Source organism: Tripterygium wilfordii, chromosome 6, assembly GCF_013401445.1.
Source record: "Tripterygium wilfordii isolate XIE 37 chromosome 6, ASM1340144v1, whole genome shotgun sequence".
In the NCBI taxonomy this organism is placed as follows: Eukaryota; Viridiplantae; Streptophyta; class Magnoliopsida; order Celastrales; family Celastraceae; genus Tripterygium; species Tripterygium wilfordii.
This window is the reverse complement of record NC_052237.1, coordinates 3,005,795-3,022,363: the sequence shown is the minus strand read 5'-3', so window position 1 is coordinate 3,022,363 and position 16,569 is coordinate 3,005,795. Positions and strand designations below refer to the sequence as shown.

Sequence of the window (16,569 nt, the reverse complement as noted above, 5' to 3'; positions counted from 1 at the left end):
TTCAAGTCTCGTTATGTATCATTGTTTTTGAGCCGATTAATCACAGAAGCCTAAATGAGTGCCAACCGATTGAATCCGAGAATCGACTCCTAAGCTAAATGAAAACCAGAATGTCATTTTCTAAACAAAAAATTATGCCAGACCAGCTTAAACCATCAAGTATTGAACCCTAACAGCGAAAGAAAAATTGCCATTAGGATCCAGCAACCACCCGAAATTACAAATGAAACTGGATTCGCAGCTTTTGAATGCACAGAGAATTTGGTCCGATTTTGCTCTCTCATGACCTAACAGACCTACATGGGGCTTGTCTGTAATCAGCAGAAACTCAATTTAGTATCAGTCGTAGTATGACAATGTAGAAGGCTAATATTACGCAAAAATTGGGGGCTTGTGGAGGAAGAAAAATGGGGAGGTCTTGTCTCAGAAGGGGTTAGGGCAGGACAGGTTAGGGATTTGGGGAAAGGAATTGGGAATTATTGTAATGGGCTTGTGAACTAGAAATGTTGGGTCGGTGATTGTTGGGCTTTCTTTGGGCTAGATCCGTTAATTAATTGCTGTGCACAAGACAGAGATGCGCGATTGGAGATTGAAAGTACCAAGGATAGAAATAATTTGGAGCTCCGTTCTTAGATTTGCTTGAAGAAGCAGCACTTGGAGGAACTGTAAAGTAAAACCAGAATTGGCTTCTCTTCTTGTTCTTGGGTAAGCGAATCCCTTTCATACATGAAGACGTTAGGGTTTAGCATGTAAGTATAAGCTTTGTTATTTAAGCTCGAATTCTTGATACATATTTAACATAAATTGAAACACAGAAAGTCTAGTCGAAATAGCAAAACGGAACAATTTTCAACTTCAGATTACTAAAATGGGCACATTTTCGCTTTCAATGTGTAAATTGGAACGCAAACTATATTTTGATTACGAAATATGATATTAACCCATAATTAATGCGTGCTTAACAGTATGTTGTTGGCTCCGCATCAATTTGGAACATCTTCACAATTGAGGTTTTGGATCTTCCGACCACCCATTTCGACGTTCTAATCTATTCTTACTTTCGACCTTATATTTTTAACAAGGCAGCAAGAAATCCATTCCGATCGTGAGTATTGGTATGCCTTTGTTTTTGATATCATGTAAAGGTCATGATCTTGTCAAAAAATTATTGATACTAGAAGATATAATGTATATACACTAATATATTATAGTAGGAGAGTTTATTCTGTCATAATGGTTATGAAGAATTAGATTCGAAATCGAATGAGCGATCAATGAATAATGATAGTTAGTTGTGTTCATTGAGGAAAATGTTCTACATACTATTTCAAAAGAAGTTAATGAGATGATTTCAAAATAATTCGAATGCGTTGCTCCCGCATAGCTCTGCCCTTTCTTAGATAAAATCATGTGTCCGCTCCTGACTAAAATGATTCCCCAAGCGCCAAGTCATGGTTCCAGGCCCAGAAATTTTGGCAGCGGCAGGAACACTTTGTTGGATCACAAACACTGTTGCTTGCTGTGCGAACCCAGACGAGACTATGATGTCACCTATTGGTCCCAACTCCGGACAGTCACTCCACTCTGATAGCCCCGACGTTAATGGAGAGATGAATCCTTCCCCTCGCCCCACAATGTACATGTCGAAGTCGTGGAACATTGTTTTTATGGTTGCCACTGTTTCTTCCCCGGAATTCGATACCTTTTCGACGTATGTTATGTTCTTATCGCTCATTGTTCTGAATCTGAATTCGTTGATGTAATCATCGTCCTCTTGTACGGCCGATGCCTTCCAAGTGTTTGTTCTTATGTCTGTTCCATCTTTGCTTGCAACAAATCGCACCACCACTAAGTTCGTTCTCGGGTAACCCGCCATCCTCCGCGCGTACGCTAATGCCTCTCGGTCGTCTGGTCCACCTATGAAGATCATGGTGATATGACGCTCAGGGATCGCACCCCGATCTGATTCACTTCGCATTGCTGGTCCGGACCCACGGTCTACGAGTATCCCAATTGAACATGAGGCTTTGGCTAGCAGGTTTTGATTGATGTTTCTGATAGTGTTGTTTCCGTCCTGCAATACACCGTCTGCTTTAGGGAGTTTGTGAAATGGAATCAGAACGAGTGTGACCTGCTTGTCCTCTGCAAGGGCGCATATGTCTTCGTGCATACTGCTGTAAGGGGAGACGGCTGTAAGTGGTTGAACAGAGACTGCTTCTTCGTGACTGGATTCGTAGTTTTTGAATGCACTGATGATTTGCTCGGACTCTGCTCTTTCACGGCCTAATAGTCCCACAGGCTTGCCTGTGTCATGGATGATCAGCATTGCCGAAGCACGGCCTACCAGTTCAACAAGATGTACTGCGAAGACGCAAATTGGGGATTTCTTTGTTGGGTTTGAAATTTCAAGGAAGTTAATTATACCGGAGAGGTTGCGAGTGGAATGAACACAAGAAAGAATTCGAAGCTCGGAATCTGGTTTACTTGTCTCCACGCTCCTGTTCTTATGTTGCTTAAAGCGCTTGAGGGACTTATAAATCAAAAGCATGATTGGCTTCACCACAGCCGTCATTAAGAGCGTAGCATATGCCATGGCAGTAAATTCTTTATTGTCTAGGCACTGCATGTCAATCAATCAACTAAATGAGAAACGTAATGGAATGCTGATATTTGATGAAGATGAAGGAAGGAAGGGATGTATCTACCTGAAGGTTTCGTCCGGCATTGAGTATAATCAAGGACAATACTCCTTTGGTGCTGATAAGAAGTCCAATGGCCATAGCATCATGAGCTGGCATACGGTAGCAGAAGGAGACAATGGAAGTGCTTATAAATTTGGCAGTGGAAGCCAAGAGAATTATGAAGATTGCTACCAAATTTTTCTTTATTGCATCGAGGTTGAACTCGAATACATAAAACACGTCTGTCCGGAGACCACTGGTCATGAAGAAAGCGGGCATCATGATCTCGGACACAAAGTATTCGAACTTGTCCCTGAATTTCAGTCCAAGCTCCCCATTTGGCATGATGAGTCCGAACATTAAAGCTCCAATTAAGGATTGAGATCCGATTGCGTCTGTGATGAATGCACACACCATGACCCCCGAGAGAATAAAATAGAAATGGAGGTCAGTTAATTTGCCATCTTTTGAGGTGTGGTGAATCAACCAGGAAATTGCTGGACGCAGCCCATACCAACAGAAGATTAGAAAAATCAAGGTGAGGAGGGCGAGGTGATAGCTTGGTTCCAGATTAATCATTGTTACAGCAAGAACAAGAAGTGCCCATGGAGACAAATCGTTAACAAGTCCAGCGGATAAGGCCATCCTTCCCATGTCAGTGTGGAGGATTTTGAGGTCGGAAAGGACTCGGGCAAGGTCAGGGAAGCTTGTTACGGAGAGGGACATTCCCCAGAAAAAGCCACCACTTACGAATTTGAAGTCTTGATGATTCTGAAATAAAGAGTACAAAACAAAGCCAATTAACAGGGGAGGCAGAACCCCAGCGATGGCAATGCTCATGACCTTCTTCTGAATGCCCTTGATTGTGGTAATGTCCATCTCCAACCCCACTAGGAACACGTACAAGACCAACCCAAAGTTTGCCATCGTCTCCAACATATTATTGCTCTTAAAGGGATTCACAAGGCCACTAATAACTGGAAAGAGCCCCAGTCCATTTGGACCTGCAGCAATGCCGCTCTGCAAAAAAATGACGAATTCAGTTAAAGAACCAGGTAATTAGATAATTACTCTTATCATAAGTTAATACAAGCCAAGGTATGAATATTGTTTTACTTACTAGCATCTGGCAGACGAAACGAGGCTGGTGAAGAGGCTTGAGGATGATGGTAAAGATGCGATTTAAAACCATCATGACGAGTATCTGTGTGATAAAATAAGGAAGAGAAGTGGCCACAGGATTTATGTTTTTCCAGAAAGCATTGTCGTGGGGAACATCATTCTCCGTATAGCATATGGTAAAGGCATTGCCCCCTTTAAAATTATATATTGTGTAGTTTCCATATATAAGTGAATTTCCATTGTCTTTGTATGGTGATACCATTTCTCCGTCTTGCCTTCTCCTTCTCAGATTTCCAGGGGCGGCTGGCTCTCTGATGTCGCGCAATCAAACCAACGCAATGTTTCTTTTGTTTTTGTTGCAGGGGAAGAAAATGCAAATGCAGTTGGAGATGATCATGAATTTGGGGCAAGGGCAAAACTGATGTTTCTGCTACTGCCTTTCGACATGGGATAGAAACCAAGCTCAATTAACAAACGTAAAGCAAGGCATAAAAGGTTGGATTTCCTCCCTCTTACAATGTTTGCTGTCACCTTCTTCCCTATTATTGGAAAAAAGAAAAAACACGTTATTTGTTAAGGAGCTATATCTATACCCTTTTAATATCTTCCTTTGATAAAGTCAAGAAGTCCAACTGGAACAACATGAAATCTCTGTAACTAAAATTACATAAAGCGCATGGATTGGTTTGAACATCTGCTCTATTTTTGTGGCGTCCGGACAACGAAGTAAGATATTGTTGTAAGAATGTGAGAATCTGGTTTGCCCTGAATCTTTTTAATTCTTATTCTTAGGTACCCAATTTTAGGTCTCCAAATTGAACAATATATTTCCATATGAATTCAGGGTTTATAGGTCCATCATTATATATTGTATAAAATTATTTACCACCTGATATCAAGAAGTAATATTTCAATTCTTCTTGAATATTTATATTTCTCTTTTCTAGTAAATCTCTCCTCTTGTTGATTAATAAACTGGAGAGGCTGGGACCTGGGATTGAAAATAGTTCTTTTAAAAAATTTTATAAATATGTTGTGTTTGGTTTAACACATTTAATGAATACAAAGATGTATATTTTTTATTCGAAATAAAAATCAAATTAACATAAAAAAAGGCTTAACAATTCTAAACCGTCGATATAAACTCAAAACATTTAATATTTTAATCGCGATGAATTTAATTTTTGTTTCTAACAAAAAATACATCATTAGACCGAATACTACACTACAACGGACCCCGGGCACGCAAACTACTGAAACTAATTTTACTTCCATTTCTACCTCATTTGTGTTTATCACCTCAAGCAATGTATGTGATGATTTATATAGGTCATGTCAAGTATTGGAATTACTTCCAAATCCTAAGCATTTTGACAAAAAGAGGGTGTATACATCTGAACAAGAAATGGAAAAAAAATAATATTACTATAAGTGCCATGATTTTGTTCATGATTTACGAGTACACAGATATTTTTTTTTTGTTTCAAACAAAAATTACATTGAACGTGAAAAAGATATAGAATGTTTTAAGTTGATATTTAACAATTTAAAATTTTTGATTTTTTTTCAAATTGAATAGAAGTCTTAACAAAATTAAGGTGGATTAACGGGGTCTACTGTTATTTTTTACGGCACACTCACTCTCTATCAAATACATAATTATTTTCATGTACATACTGTAATACCCCGTATTTTTGGGTCCATTAAAACGGACAAGTGTTATTAGTAGTATTGTCCATTGAGTCCTATAGTAATATAGAGGTTATAATTGAAAATTTGAAATATTAAAATTTGATGGGATTAAATCATAGGAATATTGATAAAGTAATAAATATGGAAAAGGGATTGTTGTAAGTTTTTTTGTATATAACTTGAGGACATGATTGTCCTTTTGATAATCAGCTTTAAAAAAAAAAATAAAATAAAATAATCTATATTTGTCGGCAGAGAAGCTGGCAGCGTTATATATATATATTCTATATTAAAGTGCACAAACAGACTACACTAAACCCTATCACACATTCTTTTTTCCTATTCTCCTCACTCTGCCGTGTACCCTCTTCCGCCACCATCATCTCAACTTCACTTGCAGCCACTTCCGGCCAACCGTCCAGCCACCACTGCCGCATAGTTCTACCCACAAATTTGATTTGCTTCAATTGTTTTCAAATCAAGAGGCTTTCATGACCTTTCTTGGTTTTGCAACAAAGAGGGGGTTTGCCACCATAAGTTATTTATCTGTCAACTAAGAGCTTATTCAAAGTTCTCCACGCTTGGGTAAGAATTTTTATCCCAATATATACCAGTTTAGTTGAAAATTATTAGGGTACAATTCTAGGGTTCTTGAATCAAATTGGGGATTTTGTTAAATTGATACTAGACCTGATAAATTAAGTCATAATATGTTATTTTCAATAGGTTGACTCATTGGATAATACTTGACGCTTAACGCTTAAGCTTGTGAAGTTTGTGTCTACAAGAGGTAGGGAAACTACCATCCTCTCTAATAATTCTTTGTATATCTTGTATTTAAACCTTTTAGGAAAAATTCTATTCTCTTTGATAATTCTTTTATGCCTTGTGTTGAATCATTGTAGGAACTTCCTAAATTCTTAAATTCCTTGTTCCTACAATTGTTTGATTGTTGTCCATGGATAATTGTTGGCCTCTATTATTCTTTGTCTTCCTCCATGGACATGTTGTGGCCTAAGCCATTGTTGTGGGTTTAGACCGTCTTGCATCTATCATGTTTTACTATAAATTTTCGTAACAAAGATATTGCATAAATACTTTTATTTGCATCAAATTCTTTTAATGCATTAAAGAGGAAAATTATAAATTTATTCAAAACCAATAATTTGCATATTTTACACCCTTGTGGAGTTCAATGGATGAGGGGTCGGGAGTGACGCCGGGGTTTCAGCCTGGACATTGTGCAACTCCCAGGAGGATCCCGAGTTATTGGACCGCAATATGAGATTTTAGAAAACTGTATTGTAAACTGTTTTGGGTACAACCTAGTTGTACTGTTGTTGCTAAAGTAAATTCCTGTAATGATATAAAAATTATATCATTGGTAAATGTTTTTGAAATGTATTGTAATGTGGCATATATTGAGCCAAGTTTTGTGGACAATTGTTGGTTGTGTTGTTCTTGTATCACATTGTTCGGTGTGGGGTGTACAACCCACTACCGGTTTAGGTGTCCGGATATCCTTGTTGTTTGGGGAGTACACTTTCCTTAAATGGATCCTCCCTTGTGTGTGATTGTGACCTTACGTGTACTTGTATACACTTGGTCAACGAGTGTTTCGGCATTCGGTGTGCCTCAATTGTTCCACTTGTTGTTTTAAATATGTACAATATTTTAAATGTATATATATGTTGTAAATTGCATTTATTGATGCATATTGGATGTTGTACCTTGTAGCCATTTATCCAGATTCTTGTTGTTATGTACCATGTTTATTTTCTATGGCACTTTGAGCGTTGTGAATCTTTATAGGGGCCCGAATCTAGTACGGTTCCTTCTGGTATTGTATTTCTATACCTCGTTGTTTATCGTTCTATTTTTATTTCCCTACTGAGCCTTTCGCTCATGCCTTCTTTTCTTTCTTTTCCTTTTTCCCCCCCCTCAGGTCAGGAAAAGGTTCAGGATCGACTGCCGGAGGCGTGACAGTGTGGTGTAGCCCGTGTTTATTAGATGTCTGTTTCCTTACCTTTATTTAGGATTGTTAGACATTTTAAATTGTTGAATTTTATTTATGACTCAGTCACCTTCAACTTGAGCAGTTGTTTTGTTTCCGCTGTGATATTGACCACTAAGGTCTAGCATTCTGATTAAGTGGTTGTTTTATTGCATCTGCTCGATGTAGACCGTTGGGGTCTTAATTACTATAGTGGTATTGGATTATGTTTCTAGAGGCTTAATGCCATTGGAGTCCTCTTTAGGACAATTGTTTATTGTTGTGCAGGCTAGCGCTCATTGTTCTATAAAATTGCACCACGTCTGTCTAGTTTGTATATGTGTTTTTTTAGATATATGGGAATCATTGTATCTTGAATTTCTTGAGAAGTTATCACCTAAGTTTCTAATCTTATAATTATGAGATGGTAATAAAAAAATCAAAGAAATTGTTGAAGTTGTCCACTTGTGAATGTATGTTAAAAGAAAATTTGAATACTAGTGAAAGTTGTAAAGGCATAGTGTATAGTGAAGTTGAAAATTTGTATGGGGAATATAAAGGTAAGGTGGATGATATGACACATATATATTGGGTTCAGATTAATTTTGATGATCATCTTGATTATTATGGGAGACATGTATATTTATGGTTGCTTACAACTTTTTGGGTAATTGGTGTTAGTTAGAAATTAGTGTAAGTTCTCAAGTTTGTTATTGAAGACATGACTACTCAATTAGGTGAATTTCTAAATTAATTATTTAAGTGGTCTTTGTAATGTCATGATTGGAGTATGATGGTTACAGTGTGTCAAATTTTTTTTTAAGGATAGTTGATTCTAAAGGTTTGATTGGTGAATGGTGATCCTATTGTAGTAAGGTTGGGTGATTTTGATGTTTTGACTAAACTAAAAATTTCCTTTGTGGATGATATATTATTTGGTGGACTTTTGGATTTTAATAGTTTTACGGGTGCACGACGATTTATTTTTCTATAAAAAGGTCGATAGAATGAATATTACACAGGGTATTTTATTGTGGGTTATAATGATGACGATTATATTATGAATATGATTCAAATAGTTAACGAATGTTATAAGGACATAATTATGTTGGTTAAGTAATATGAATTGAGCGAACAAAGTTAAGTTTCATGGTTAGATAATCTCTAAAGAAGGAGGTAGACTCTTCTAAAGTTGAAGCTGTTTTTAAATGGAAACAATCAAAGAATATATAAAAAGGGACAAGCTATTTAAAGCTAAAGTTGTGATCATTTGTTAAACACTAATATTCCTTTTCGTGGTGTAAGTGTTTGGCAAGTTTGTTGCCTACTATCTTGTATTTAAGTTGCATCCAATTCTTGATGCGTGACAAAGTAGTCTATGAAATGATAATGTGTGAAACTGATCAAGATTTGATTGAGGATTATATTTCTGAATTTTTTTATCTATTTATTTGAAACACGTGGTACTACTCCAATGAATCAGTGTTGAGATGTTTTAATAATTGGCTATATTTTTGCCGATCAATGGTCCTTCTTTTCTGTCTGCATCTATAGTATAGTTTTTTGTGACACATTTTTCTTTTCTAATGTATTCATGAGAGAGACGTTTTGAAGTAGTTAAGATTTTTTTGTAATTACGGTTCTTTTGATGGTTATATGCTCTTTGAGTCGTGCCTTGAAAATCCATGTATGATAATAACTAATAAGGTTGAAAATTGCTCCTAAGCTATATTTTCCTTTAATTTTTTTGATCAGGAGAAAAATATTGTTGTAACTTATAAATTTTTTTTTATTTATATTTTTACTACTGAAGAACGTTATGAATAAATTCTTCTTGATGGGTTACATTATGACATGTCAATTATGCACTTAACCTATGATGTATAATATTTTTATTGGGTCTACTTATGATGATAGATAATGGGGCTATTTATAGGTTGACTTTGCTGTATAAGTAAAATTTAATATCTCATAAATATTATAGTTGATGAGTATTTGAAAATAATAGCATCTTTGTATTATGTGTGCCTGTGGACGGGTATTTACATGTCTCTTAATTGGACCTACTGTACTAAAAGAAATTTTGGCTGTAACATTTGAAAACTTGCTCGTCTCGTTAATTGTGGAAAGTTACTTGAGCATTGCTTGACACATCTGTTGACTCAGTTTGGCAATGTCTATTTGTTTGTTTTATTAACAAGATCGTTAATTTTGTGAACTTTTTCTTTAAACTAACAAGAGATATTATGTGAGACTATAATTAGTTATAGATTTTTTTAGAATTTTGTATTTTATTGAGCTTCGTGGTCTGCGAATAAGTATGACTTATATTAAGTAGGAGAAATTATGTTATTAATCTTTTGATGCTTTAGTTAACTTTATGTACAATTAGTTTTTATTGACTTTACAAAAGCTCTACACTGTTTCTTTTTGAGTTTTGTAATTGGACTAGTATGTATTAGATTGGCTAGTGGTCTCCGGTCTAGTCCATGAGTTTAGACATGAAGTGCACATAATTCAAATCCAGAAATGACTTTTATTTATTAAATTATTTATTTATATGTACTTGATAGATTATGAGAATGATTTGAATTGGTATTGAACCTTTTGGGGCAGGATTCATAGTGAAACATCCCTCTTAATATTTTGTTTTAAGGTTGGGAGTGCTTGATCGCATGGAAATCCTGTCCTAGCGTTTCGTGGTAATTCATAAATGGTTAATGCCTTGGGGTTAAAAAAAAAATAATAATAACTTATAGCATGAGTGAACTAGTAGCTCCTTAGTGAAAATTTCGAGAACAAAATTTTTATTTAGTGGGAAAGAATGTTACACCCTGAGTGCTTGCAGTTCTTATGTGTTTGTGAATTCTTAAAAGTGAATATGTTGTGTTATGTGCTATTACTTGCAGCCATTTAAGCTTGGCGATCGGCATAAATTTCGGGGACGAAATTTTTGTTTAGTGGGGGAGAATGTTACACCCCAAATATTGCAAATTTTTATATGGTAAACTCTTTACTGGTGAACATGTAGTGTTGTGTATTGTTATTTACGAGTGTTTAAGTTTAGATAGCTGTATAAATTTCGAGGACGAAATTTTTGTTAAGTGGGGAAGGATGTAATACCCCGTATTTTTGGGTCCATTAAAACGGACAAGTGTTATTAGTAGTATTGTCCATTGAGTCCTATAGTAATATAGAGGTTATAATTGAAAATTTGAAATATTAAAATTTGATGGGATTAAATCATAGGAATATTGATAAAGTAATAAATATGGAAAAGGGATTGTTGTAAGTTTTTTAGTATATAACTTGAGGACATGATTGTCCTTTTGATAATCAGCTTTAAAAAAAAAAATAAAATAAAATAATCTATATTTGTCGGCAGAGAAGCTGGCAGCGTTATATATATATATTCTATATTAAAGTGCACAAACAGACTACACTAAACCCTATCACACATTCTTTTTTCCTATTCTCCTCACTCTGCCGTGTACCCTCTTCCGCCACCATCATCTCAACTTCACTTGCAGCCACTTCCGGCCAACCGTCCAGCCACCACTGCCGCATAGTTCTACCCACAAATTTGATTTGCTTCAATTGTTTTCAAATCAAGAGGCTTTCATGACCTTTCTTGGTTTTGCAACAAAGAGGGAGTTTGCCACCATAAGTTATTTATCTGTCAACTAAGAGCTTATTCAAAGTTCTCCACGCTTGGGTAAGAATTTTTATCCCAATATATACCAGTTTAGTTGAAAATTATTAGGGTACAATTCTAGGGTTCTTGAATCAAATTGGGGATTTTGTTAAATTGATACTAGACCTGATAAATTAAGTCATAATATGTTATTTTCAATAGGTTGACTCATTGGATAATACTTGACGCTTAACGCTTAAGCTTGTGAAGTTTGTGTCTACAAGAGGTAGGGAAACTACCATCCTCTCTAATAATTCTTTGTATATCTTGTATTTAAACCTTTTAGGAAAAATTCTATTCTCTTTGATAATTCTTTTATGCCTTGTGTTGAATCATTGTAGGAACTTCCTAAATTCTTAAATTCCTTGTTCCTACAATTGTTTGATTGTTGTCCATGGATAATTGTTGGCCTCTATTATTCTTTGTCTTCCTCCATGGACATGTTGTGGCCTAAGCCATTGTTGTGGGTTTAGACCGTCTTGCATCTATCATGTTTTACTATAAATTTTCGTAACAAAGATATTGCATAAATACTTTTATTTGCATCAAATTCTTTTAATGCATTAAAGAGGAAAATTATAAATTTATTCAAAACCAATAATTTGCATATTTTACACCCTTGTGGAGTTCAATGGATGAGGGGTCGGGAGTGACGCCGGGGTTTCAGCCTGGACATTGTGCAACTCCCAGGAGGATCCCGAGTTATTGGACCGCAATATGAGATTTTAGAAAACTGTATTGTAAACTGTTTTGGGTACAACCTAGTTGTACTGTTGTTGCTAAAGTAAATTCCTGTAATGATATAAAAATTATATCATTGGTAAATGTTTTTGAAATGTATTGTAATGTGGCATATATTGAGCCAAGTTTTGTGGACAATTGTTGGTTGTGTTGTTCTTGTATCACATTGTTCGGTGTGGGGTGTACAACCCACTACCGGTTTAGGTGTCCGGATATCCTTGTTGTTTGGGGAGTACACTTTCCTTAAATGGATCCTCCCTTGTGTGTGATTGTGACCTTACGTGTACTTGTATACACTTGGTCAACGAGTGTTTCGGCATTCGGTGTGCCTCAATTGTTCCACTTGTTGTTTTAAATATGTACAATATTTTAAATGTATATATATGTTGTAAATTGCATTTATTGATGCATATTGGATGTTGTACCTTGTAGCCATTTATCCAGATTCTTGTTGTTATGTACCATGTTTATTTTCTATGGCACTTTGAGCGTTGTGAATCTTTATAGGGGCCCGAATCTAGTACGGTTCCTTCTGGTATTGTATTTCTATACCTCGTTGTTTATCGTTCTATTTTTATTTCCCTACTGAGCCTTTCGCTCATGCCTTCTTTTCTTTCTTTTCCTTTTTCCCCCCCCTCAGGTCAGGAAAAGGTTCAGGATCGACTGCCGGAGGCGTGACAGTGTGGTGTAGCCCGTGTTTATTAGATGTCTGTTTCCTTACCTTTATTTAGGATTGTTAGACATTTTAAATTGTTGAATTTTATTTATGACTCAGTCACCTTCAACTTGAGCAGTTGTTTTGTTTCCGCTGTGATATTGACCACTAAGGTCTAGCATTCTGATTAAGTGGTTGTTTTATTGCATCTGCTCGATGTAGACCGTTGGGGTCTTAATTACTATAGTGGTATTGGATTATGTTTCTAGAGGCTTAATGCCATTGGAGTCCTCTTTAGGACAATTGTTTATTGTTGTGCAGGCTAGCGCTCATTGTTCTATAAAATTGCACCACGTCTGTCTAGTTTGTATATGTGTTTTTCCTATCTCACGACCCCACCCAAAACGGGGCGTGACACATACTCGATAGGAATCCAACCCATGACTTCCAACAACGAAATACTCTCTCCTACCATTAGCCCCATAATTATATATATTATATTATATAGTGAATCGTATATTCAACAGATGCAATTAAAATCATTCCTAATGTTGAAAGCCAGGAAAAAAAAATGTTTTTTAATTTTTTTTTCCTTTGCAGAATCAATCTAGGATGTTTTGAGTAGAATTAGGAAGAAAAAAAAACAAAAAAAAAAAAGCCTTCTTCCATTTCAATTTAAGCGATCTCCAAAACGCAAGGCAGACTTGTCAACTGGAGGAGCACGTTGTTGGATCACAAGAACTGTTGATTGCTCTGCTAGCGACACTATCGAATCACCGATCGGTCCCAACTCCGCACAGTCATTCCAATCTGAATCTGATAGCCCCGACGTCAATGGAGACGCCGATCCTTGTCCTCGCCCGACAATGTACATTTCGTAGTCGTTAAACATTGTTCTTATTGTTGTCACTGTTTCTTCCCCTGAACTCGATTGTCTTTCAACGTATTTTATATTCGGATTGCTCATCGTTCTAAACCTGAACTTGTTTATGCAATCATCATCTGATTTCTTCATGTCTTGTAGGGTTACATCGTCTTTGGTTGGTGGAGATGCTGTATCTTTGGTTGGAACGAATCGCACAACTACAAGTTCTGTGCTCGGATATCCAGCCATTCTCCACGCATATGCTAACGCTTCCCGGTCGTCTGGTCCGCCGATGAAGATCATCGCGATGCGGCGCTGAGGAGATCCGCCGCGATCTGATTCCCCCCGCACAGCAGATCCGAATCCGCGATCTACAAGTATCCCGATCGAACATCGCTCTGTGACGAGTAGGTTTTGATTGATGGATCTGATACTGCTGTTTCCTTCCTGTAATAGACCGTCTGTGGAGGCCAATTTGTGAAAGGGTACCAGAATGAGTGTGACGTGCTTGTCCTCTGCAAGGCCACAAATGTCTTCGTGGATGCTGATGAAAGGAGACACAGCTGTTAATGGTTGAACGAAAACAGCTCCTTCCTTATCGGATTCATAAGCTTTGAAGGCACTGATGATTTGTTCAGACTCTCCCCCCTCCCTCTCACGGCCGAATTGGCCAACATTTTTGTCCGTGCCGTGGACTATCAGCCTGGCCGCAGCACGTGATGTAAGTTCGAGCAGGTGCGCAGCGAAGACACAAATCGGGGATTTCTTGGTGGGGTTACAAGCTTCAAGGAGATTAATTATGCCTGAGACATTGCGGTTCGAATGCACGCAAGCGAGAATTCGAAGATCGGAATCTGGACCACTCCCCTCCATTGTCCTGTTCTTATTGTGCTTCAAACGCTTGGAGGAATTATAAAAGGTAAGCATGATTGGCTTCACTGCGCCTGTCGTTATGATTATGGCAATTGCCATTGTAGTAAATTCTTCAATTGTCAATCTCTGCAATGTCGTTGAATATGTTAGTGAGGAAAATATTTGGAACACAAAGAAGTTGATGATGATGAAGGGATGTACATACCTGAAGGTTCCGCCCGGCATTGATAATAATCAAGGACAACACTCCTTTGGTGCTGATAAGAAGCCCAATAGCCATAGCATCACGAGCTGGCATGCGGTTGAAGTAGGAGACAAGGAAAGTGCTTATAAATTTGGCAGTGGAAGCCAAGACAACGACAAAAGCAATGACCGGCGCTCCATTGGCTTTTCCGAAGAAGTTAAAAGCCAGGTCCGTCCGTAGACCACTAATCATGAAGAAGGCAGGCATCAAGATCAGAGAAACAAAATTTTCAAACCTGTTCAGGATTTGCAACCCGAGCTCCTCATTTGGCATGATGATTCCAAACATTAAAGCTCCTACTAAGGATTGGGAGCCGAGTGCATCTGTGATGAATGCACACGCCATGACCCCAGCGATAATAAAGTGGAAATGGAAGTCGCTAAATTTACCATCTTTTGAGGTGCGGCGGATCAACCAGGAGAGTACTGGGCGCAGCCCATACCAACAAAAGATTAAGAAAATGAAGGTGAAGAGGACGAAGTAGTACTTGTCTTTCCCATTAACTATTGCTAGTACAACGACAAGAAGAGCCCATGAAGACAGGTCGTTGATGCGTCCAGCAGACAGAGCCATTCTTCCAACATCTGTGTGTAGGATTTTGAGGTCAGAAAGCACTCGAGCAAGATCCGGAAAGCTAGTCACTGAGAGGGATATTCCAAAGAACAAGGCACCCTTTGTGGCATCAAGCATTGCTGCTACTCTTTCCCTGCTTGTTTTGATCTTATATAAGCTCTCCTTCTGCATCAAATAAAACAAACCAGACCCGATGAACAGAGGAGGTAGAACACCGGCCATGGCAATTTTCACGGCCTTCTTCTGAATGCCCTTGATTGAGGTAATGTCCATCTCCAACCCCAACAGGAACACGTAGAAGACCAGCCCGAAGTTTCCCATTGTCTCTAATATCAAATTTCCCTTAATGGGATTGACATGCTCACTGATAGCTGAAATGCGCCCCAAGATGGGTGGACTTACAACAATGCCGCTCTGCACATCATTGATGAACGTGTTGAAGGATTAATGTGATGAACAGATACTTCCTTAAAAGCCTACAACTGGTGGAAAAAAAAATTGGAAGAACTGAAGAAGAAGAAGAAGATATAACTGCACTACTTACCAACATCTCGCAGACAAAACGAGGTTGATGAAGATACCTCAGGATGAGGGTGAGTAGCCGATTGATAACTATAATGATAAGTATTTGTATTGTGAACATAGGGACCGATTTAACCATAGGATTTAAACTGCTCTTCCAGAAAATATCACTATCTCCGATTACGTTCTCCATATAACATGCAATGAAACCAGCCTGTGTCATGTTACTTAGTGTATACTCACCATAACTAAATGTTCCATTACCATAATCTTTTAATCTCATATCGATTCCCATTCCAACTCCTTTCTGCGCTTTGTGTTCTCCCATTTTCTCTTCTGCAGAGTCTATTTGATGCAGCAAAATGTCCTCTCTCTTTTTGTATGGTTGCAGGGGACAAAATGGGCTTGGAGATGATACCGAATTTGGAGAAGCTAATCTGTACTCTGTAATGCTGCGGTGTTTTGGGTTGGGAAGCAGTTGTACTGGTCTCCCCCTCCCTTATTATTGGCAAATACTTGTTATGTATTGTTACTAGGTATTCTTTTTGAAGGTCAAATGTAATCCCCACCACAACAACAAATCTATTTTTAATCAGGTATTGAGAAATCTGTTATCCCAAATTACATATAACATAGTGCTTCTATCCTCCCCTATCTCTGTGGTGTCATGCCAGAAAAGCAATCCTGAAGAATTTGTCAATTTGCTGTAAGATATTGGTAGGGCTAGGCCGGCCCAACCCTAAAGCAGCCCAAACTAGGACTTCGGTTAAATTTATTGATGCTGAGGCATAAATTAACCGGTTTTCACTAGTTATGGTTAAATTTGATTTCTGCTGAAAAAGGCACTGCTAGGGTTTACAGGGCCAATACCGTGCCAGTGATCTCCAAGATAGCACAAAACAATTGCTCAATTG

General features: G+C 37.6%; 1 protein-coding gene, 2 long non-coding RNA genes and 1 pseudogene across 3 annotated transcripts; 2 read left to right on the top strand and 2 right to left on the bottom strand.

Annotated features, from left to right (window-relative positions):
- Nucleotides 1-1,228: 1,228 nt before the first annotated feature.
- LOC120000599 (cation/H(+) antiporter 15-like) lies at nucleotides 1,229-3,724 on the bottom strand. The gene is made up of 2 exons (XM_038848724.1): nucleotides 2,665-3,724; nucleotides 1,229-2,633 (listed from the first exon to the last, which is right to left on the bottom strand). Exons 1-2 carry the CDS (start codon nucleotides 3,618-3,620, stop codon nucleotides 1,397-1,399), a joined length of 2,193 nt encoding a protein of 730 aa, XP_038704652.1. The 5' UTR covers nucleotides 3,621-3,724; the 3' UTR covers nucleotides 1,229-1,396.
- Nucleotides 3,725-5,833: 2,109 nt separating this feature from the next.
- On the top strand, nucleotides 5,834-7,663 carry LOC120000858. Its single transcript, XR_005468669.1, has 3 exons — nucleotides 5,834-6,080; nucleotides 6,222-6,285; nucleotides 7,441-7,663. It is a non-coding gene; the product is annotated as an uncharacterized LOC120000858 (long non-coding RNA).
- Nucleotides 7,664-10,954: 3,291 nt separating this feature from the next.
- On the top strand, nucleotides 10,955-12,786 carry LOC120000853. The gene is made up of 3 exons (XR_005468668.1): nucleotides 10,955-11,203; nucleotides 11,345-11,408; nucleotides 12,564-12,786. It is a non-coding gene; the product is annotated as an uncharacterized LOC120000853 (long non-coding RNA).
- Nucleotides 12,787-13,163: 377 nt separating this feature from the next.
- LOC120000598 lies at nucleotides 13,164-15,983 on the bottom strand (annotated as a pseudogene).
- Nucleotides 15,984-16,569: the final 586 nt, after the last annotated feature.

Excerpts from the sequence above, each read along its gene's own strand:
- LOC120000599 (XM_038848724.1), bottom strand. The coding sequence starts at position 3,620 with ATGTTGGAGACGATGGCAAACTTTGGGTTGGTCTTGTACGTGTTCCTA. Across the intron at positions 2,634-2,664 it reads TTCATCTTCATCAAATATCA|GATTGACATGCAGTGCCTAG; the intron begins GCATTCCATTAC and ends ATTTAGTTGATT.